The sequence below is a fragment of the Myotis brandtii genome, unplaced genomic scaffold (assembly GCF_000412655.1).
Source record: "Myotis brandtii unplaced genomic scaffold, ASM41265v1 scaffold529, whole genome shotgun sequence".
NCBI classification, from domain to species: domain Eukaryota; kingdom Metazoa; phylum Chordata; class Mammalia; order Chiroptera; family Vespertilionidae; genus Myotis; species Myotis brandtii.
Window position 1 is genome coordinate 220326 of NW_005369934.1, and position 7504 is coordinate 227829.

The following is a 7504-nucleotide window of genomic DNA, read 5'->3' on the forward strand; positions in this document are numbered from 1 at the left end:
GCTTAAATTAGTGATAACAGAGTGTCAAAACACATATGTCCAATAATCCACAGTCTTGGGTTTTTCCCTTTAATTTACATTCTCCCAGTGTCCTTGCTGGCCCAATTCTTCAAGGCTTGGTTCAATCTCACATGATCCATAAGGTTACACATGACCACTCCACCCCAAAGACTTCTCCCTTCTGAAGAACCACTGGGCAGCTGCTACTGGTTACTAAACCGAATTAGACAAGAACTTCTCCAGGGCAGGGGCACATCTCACCCACATCAGAGCCTCTTCTTACACAGAATGATGGGATCTAATCACAGCCATCCTATATAATAAAAGCCTAATATGCTAAGTGTCTGACCGTTCAACTTGTTCAACTGTTCAACCAGTTGCTATGATGCACACTGACCACCAGGGGGCAGATGCTACAACTGGTAGGTTAGCTTGCTGCTGGGATCTGGCCCATCAGGACTGGGCGAGATGGGCTGGACACACCCTGGAGCCCTCCTGCAGTTCCTCCCCAGCTCGGATCGTGCACTGGTGGGGTCCTTTGGCCCTCTTGCAATCTGGGATCCCTTGGGGGATGTTGAAGAGCCGATTTCGGATTGATCCCCACAGGAAAGGTCAAGGGACTCCACTGGTGCACGAATCCGTGCACCGGGCCTCTAGTCTAACATAATCTGCCACCGAACACCAGGGTCCAATGGCCATTGCTCTTGTTCTGAAGCAGAACTACTGCTCATTTGTGTTTGGCCACCTGACTCTAGTAAAGGAGAACTGTGGCTCATTAGCTAACCCATCCAGAAAGTCCACTGAGAAGTGGTAATAAGAGCCCAGCACAAGACCTAACACCAGGCCAAAGATTCCCACAATGGCATGGGGTTGTCCAAGTCTCCAAAGAGGGTTTTCCGCTGGTAGGATGCTCCTATGTTGGAGCATCCAGACTCATCGCATATGCTGTAGAAACTTGCCTTTTTGAGCTGCTGAGATGGCACCACCATAGTAACACCCACCACCACCAAGGAAATGGAGAGCCTGAGTAATTAACCATCTCACAGTGATGAATATCACAAAGAGGTACAGCTATTGATGTGCAAATCATTATTCATCATGGACAATCAGGGTAAAAACAGTTTTAGCATCTTTTCATGCTCTTAAAAAATGTTTCAAAAAAAGAAAATTACTTACTGCCTTCCCACGTACAATGCAAAAGATTCAAAGCCCCTTCCACCCTCTTCCAGTGTGCCAGGTGAAAGAACGCATATGCTATTGCTTCACTGTCCCCTCTCTTCAGGATATGTTCTGGGGGTAGAATTAAGCTTTTCATTTCTAGTAGGTACTGAAATAAAAAAGCAGGAGACAGATGCATTAATACACAGTCATTTGGAAATCAATACTGAAAACAGAAAGCTTGATTTTCCTAAAGCCACCACTCATAAGCATTTCATCAAACCTGCAACCCCATTACTACATTTGAAGGCAACAACTAAAACATCCAGCAATCCAAAGTTTGATGATAGGTAATTAGCCTTGTACTAGTTTACCACAGTGAAGATCAGAGGCTTTAAGGCTCTGATACTGTAAACAAACAAATAAATATAGACAAACAACAAAAAGGAAAATTTAGAAGATGCAATAATTTGGTATACTAGTATAATTTTTTACCAAAAAATGATGATGGAGGGATGTGCACCAGAATGAAAATATATAAAATGGACACATGAAGGTTAAGAAACTATATAACTAAACCAGCTGAGCTAGAGAGATTTAAGATTGACTAGCACTGCCCATTACTTTTTCTATACTAATTTATCAAGGAGAAGGACCCAGTCCTGTGAAAAGCGCCATCCATCACTGCTCAGATGCTGGAGGGAAGAGGGGTAGCAGCCAGAGCATAGGAAGACTCAAGGCAGGGGAGCAGTATACTAGTAGACCCCAAAGTACAATGTTCTTTTAGGTCCTTTCCCAAAGACTGGAGGGTTCTCAGCTTACACCTCTTCACTCCTATCTTCTACAAAGGAGGTGGGTACAGGGCAAGAATGAATATTCTTCCTGGAGGCTCAAAAAACACTAATTGCCCATTTGTAGTTTTTTGTGTTTAGGACAGAAAGGGAAACAAATTTAGGATGCTATTTTATATTTGAAAACAGTAACTTCTTCCTGCTGCCTGGCCTTCCATTTATTACTCATTAGCTCCCTTCCCCATTTGTTCCCAACACACATACACATACACAACCACCACCAACCACCATCACATGAACCTATCATTGCCTTTAAAGTGGAGATTAACAAAAATTACAACTAAACCACAGAACAACCATCATTCAGAAACACCTAAAATCTAGCTGAATGGAAGCCCTTCAACAAGGGATTTAAAGAAGAAGCCACACTGAGACTGGTAGGAGGGGCGGAGATATGGAATGAGCTGGTGCTACACCCATTGTGTGGCAGGTAAGAATTAGGAGGGATATCTTGGCTGTGGAGGGCCCCCTGAGGAGTGAGGGGTCCCAGGCCTACACCAGGCCTCCCAGCCCAGGTTCAAGTGCCAGGAAGAGAAGGCCCCATAACTTCTGGCTGTAAAAACCAGCGGGGATCGAGGCTGAGAGAGATAAAGGGCTGCTGGAGTCCCAGGCAGTCCCTCTTAAAGGGCCTGTGCACAGATTACTCGAACTCACTCCCTCAAAGCTCCAGCACCAGGGCAGCACCTTGAAAGGAACCAGGGACATATGGGGAGAAACTGGATTGTCTGGCAACAGGGCAAGAGCTGGGTGGAGGCAGTGCAGCTTTCTGCCAGAGAAAAGTGCAGGCAGAAGCCATTGTTCCTTTGCTAAGTTTCTCCCCAGTACCCACCAGAGCAAAGAGCTAACAGGCAGGTGCCATATCTGAGTCTCCATCAATCTGGCTCACAATATTCATCCCACCATGGTTGAGTCCCTCAGACTGAGCCCCAAGCAACTGTGGGCCCATCCAAGCTGTTTTCAGAGGCGCTTCCATACAACTGTCCTTTATTGCCTTATGCTTCAGACTTCCCTAAAATCACACAAATAAGCAGCATCTGGCCTTTGTGTACACCATACCTCTTGCTAAGTGGTCCCAGACATGATTCTAGCAGCATCTGGCCTTGGTTTACAGCTTAGCCTCTCTTGGGCAGCTCTAAGCCCAGCACAAGTAGCCCCACCCTGTGACCCATACTCTGAGGCTAATCAAGCCTGAATACAATCAGATTGCAGGCAGAGTGGGTCTCTGGAGGCTTTGAGTTTGCCTTATTTCCTTCTGGGGCCACGTCTAGGAAAAGCAGACCCCAGTGCACATCTTGGTCCTTCCCAAAGACACCCAGCCTCAGCACAGAGAGCTACAAGCTGTGGATTGCTGATAGCTCTAATCAGGGTACTCAGGGCCAGTCACAAACAGCATCTAACATTGTCCAGCACTAGAGATTGGTAGTATTAGCAGATCTACCTAACACACAGACACAAACCCAAAGAGGCAGCCAAAATGGGGTGACAAAAAAGAAAGAAAAGAAAGCCCCAAATGAAAGAACAAGAGAATTATCCAGAAGAAGAGCTAAATGAAATGGAGATAAGAAATTTGTCAGACATAGAGTTCGGAATAATAATGGCAAAGATGCTCAATAGCATTTGAAAAGATATAGTAACTATGAAGAATGACACAGCACTAATATAGAACGCAGTTGAAGGAATACAGGCAGATAAGGAGAAGCTGAGGATCGGATCAGTGAATTAGGCAGACAGGTTATAAAAAATCAGTCAATCAGAGAACCAAAAAGAAAAAACAATTAAAAAACAGGAGGCAGCTTAAGGGAGCTGTGGGACTGCATAAAACATAACATTCACATCATAGGAATGCTTGAGGAAAAGAAAGTGAGCAAGGGAGAGAGAATGTCTTTGAAGAAATAATAGCAGAAAAGTTCCCTAACCTGGTGAAGGAAAAAGTCACATAAGGTCAGGAGGCACAAAGAGTACCAAGAAAGAAGAATCTGAAGAGGCCCATGCTTAGACACATCATAATTAAAATGCCAAAAATTAAAGAAAAGAGAGAATCTTAAAGGCAACAAGAGAAAAACAATTTGTTACCTACAAAGGAGTACCCATAAGGCTGTCAGCTGATTTCTCATCAGAAATTTTACAAGCCAGAAGGGAATTGCATGAAGTGGTCAAGGTAATGGAAAGCAAGGATCTGAAACCAAGATTACTATATCCAGCAAGGCTATCGTTTAAATAGATGGTGAAATAAAGAGCTTCCCAAACATAAAAAGACTAAACAAGTTTATCACCAAAGATTAAAGGAGTTTATCACGACCAAACCAGCATTGCAAGAAATGCTAAAAGAACTACTACAATGAGAAGAAGAAATAGAGAGACAAACATAAAGAATTTAAATGGTAATACATAAATATCAATAATTACCTTAAAAGTAAATGGATTAAATGCTCCAATCAAAAGATATAGGATGACTGAATGGATACAAAAACATGACCCAACTATATGCTGTCTACAAAAGACCCACCTCAGAACAAAAGACTAAAACAGGATGAGAGGAAAGGGTTGGAAAAATTTTTCCATGCAAATGGAAACAAAAAGATAAGCTAGAGTAGCAATAGTCATATCTGACAAAATAGACTTCAAAATGAAAGCCATCACAAGAGACAATAAAGGTCACTACATAATACTAAAGGGATCGATCCAACAAGAGACTATAACCCTGTAAAACATATATGCACCCAATTTAGGAGCACCTAGATACAGATATATATATATAAACTTCTAGCCCTAACCGGTTTGGTTCAGTGGATAGAGCATCGGCCTGCGAACTGAAAGGTCCCAGGTTCGATTCCGGTCAAGGGCATGTACCTTAATTGCAGGCACATCCCCAGTGGGAGGTGTGCAAGAGGCAGCTGATCGATGTTTCTCTCTCACTGATGTTTCTAACTCTCTATCTCTCTCCCTCTCTATAAAAAAATCAATAAAATATATTTTTAAAAAAATTCTAAAGGATTTTAAGGGAGAGATCCACAGCAATACAGTCATAGTAGGGGACTTTAACACCCCGCTGACTTTGCTGGATAGATCTTTCAGACAAAAAGTTAATAAGGAAACAGACACTCTAAATGACACACTGGATCAGATGGATTTAATTGACATTTATAGAACATTTCACACCAAAGCTGCAGAATATACATTCTTCTCAAGTTCACATAGGTCATTCTCAAAGATAGACCACATGTTAGCACACAAAACAAATCTCTACAGGTTCAAGAAGACTGAAATCATATCAAGCATCTTCTCAGATCACAATGGAATGAAATTAGAAACTAACTAACTACAGTAAAAATATTTAAAAACATTCAAACACAAAGAGGTTAAATAGCATGTTATTAAACAATGAATGGGTTACTGAGATTAGGAAATAAATAAAAAACACTTCCTGGAAACAAATGAAAATGAACACACAACAACCCCAAATCTCGGACACAGGAAAAGCAGTCTTGAGAGGGAAGTTCATAGCTTTACAGGCCTACCTCAAAAAACAAGAAAAATTAATAATAAACTATTTCATCCTGCAACTTAAAGAATTAGAGAGAGAAGAATAACAAAAGCCTAGAGTAAGAAGAAGGAAAAAAATAATAAAGATTACAGCAGAAATAAATGACACAGAGGCTAAAACAATACAAAAAAATCAATGAAACTAAGAGCTGATTCTTTGAAAAGTAAACAAGATTGATGAACCTTTAGCAAGACTCATCAAAAACCAAAGAGAGAGGACCCAAAATAAATAAAATCAGAAATGAAAGTGGTGAAGTAACAACTGACACCACAGAAATACAAAGGATTCTAAGAAAATACTATGAACAATTATATGCCAACAAGCTGGACAATGTGGATGAAATGGACAAATTCCTAAGAAAATACAATCTTCAAAAACTGAATCAGGAAGAATCAGAAAACCTGAATAAGCCTATAACAACTGGTAACATAGAAGGATTAATAAAAAAAACTTCCAGCAAACAAAAGCTCTGGTCCAGATGGCTTCACAGAGTTGGTTTCTTGAACCTTCAAAGAACAACTAACACCTATCCTCCTCAAGCTATTCCAAAAAACCCGAGGAAGGAACACTTCCAAGCTCTTTTTATGAAGCCAGCATTATCCTAATTCCAAAACCAGATAAGGACACTACAAAGAAAATTATAGGCCAATATCCCTGATGGACATAGTTGATAGAATCCTCAACAAAATATTAGCAAATCAGATTCTGCAATATAGTAAAGAGACCACACACCATGACCAAGCTGGATTTATTCCAGGTTTGTAAGGCAGGCACAATATTTGCAAATCAATACCTGCGATACATCACATAAACGAAGTGAAAGACAAAAATCACATGATTCTATCAATTAGACGACGCAGAAAAGGCACTCAAAAAAATCTAACCCCATTTTTTATAAACACTCTCAGCAAAGTGGGAATAGAGGATCATGCCTCAACATAATAAAGGCCATGTATGACAAAGCTACAGCCAACATCATACTCAATGGGCAAAAACTAAAACCATTTCCCCTAAGAACAGAAACAAGACAGGGATGTCCACTTTCACCACTTTTATTTAACACTAGAGGCCTGATGCAAGAAATTTGTGCACTGGGGGGTGGGGGTTCCCTCAGCCCAGCCTGCCCCTCTCACAGTCCGGGAGCCCTCAGTGGATGTCCTACTGACGTCCACAGTCTGGCAGCAGAGGCTCGGAGCAGGCGTTCCGTGTGTGTGTGTGTGTGTGTGTGTGTGTGTGTGTGTGTGTGTGTGTGTATGTGTCCCCGCTGTGTAGGAGGCTCAGAGCAGTCGCTCCGTGTGTGTGTGTGTGTGTGTGTGTGTGCGTGTGTGTCTGCTGGGGGCCTGCCCCCAGCCACACCGTGGAGGCTTGGAGCAGGCGCCCCTCTGTGTTGATCTCTCAGGCTCCTGGCCTCCACTGCGTGTTGTACTCTCCCTTGAGCTGTGGCCAGGGTGGGGTGCTGCCTGTAGGCCACACTTTTCTGCTCATGGATCTCCAGATCGCCATGGAGACCTGGGGGCAGGCCCTCCTGGGTGCTGCCTGCAGGCCGCATTTTCCTGCTCTGGGGTCGCCATGGTGACCCAGGAGCAGGCCCACCTGGGTGCTGCCTAGAGGACGCACTTTCCTGCTCACCGCTAGATCGCCACGGCGACCCGGGGGCAGGCCCTGCTAGGTGCCACCTATGGGCGGCACTTTCCTGCTCTCGGATCACCATGGGGTCCCGGCTGGCAGCGAGGCTTAGGAGGCACACAGGGGTCCCGGCTGGGGGCGGGGCTTAGGCGGTCCAGGGCTGCACACGGGCCTGGATGGTGGCTCGTGCTGTCCCACCCTGCCTGCAGTATGCAAATTAGCTGCCATCTTTGTTGGTGGCTAATTTGCATATCACGCTGATTAGCCAATGGGGGGCGTAGCGAAGGTACGGTCAATTACCATCTTTGTCTATTATTAGATAGGA

At 43.4% G+C, this 7504-nt stretch overlaps 1 protein-coding gene across 11 annotated transcripts in view; it reads right to left on the reverse strand.

The window, feature by feature from the left end:
• Nucleotides 1-7504, reverse strand: part of ST7 (suppression of tumorigenicity 7) — a 239917-nt gene that overhangs the window by 22239 nt on the left and 210174 nt on the right. For all 11 annotated transcript variants that reach the window (XM_005877698.2, XM_014548931.1, XM_005877693.2 and 8 more), the window contains one exon: nucleotides 1177-1327. In XM_005877698.2, coding sequence (XP_005877760.1) covers nucleotides 1177-1327 — 151 coding nt within the window. The remainder of the gene's footprint in view (nucleotides 1-1176; nucleotides 1328-7504) is intronic.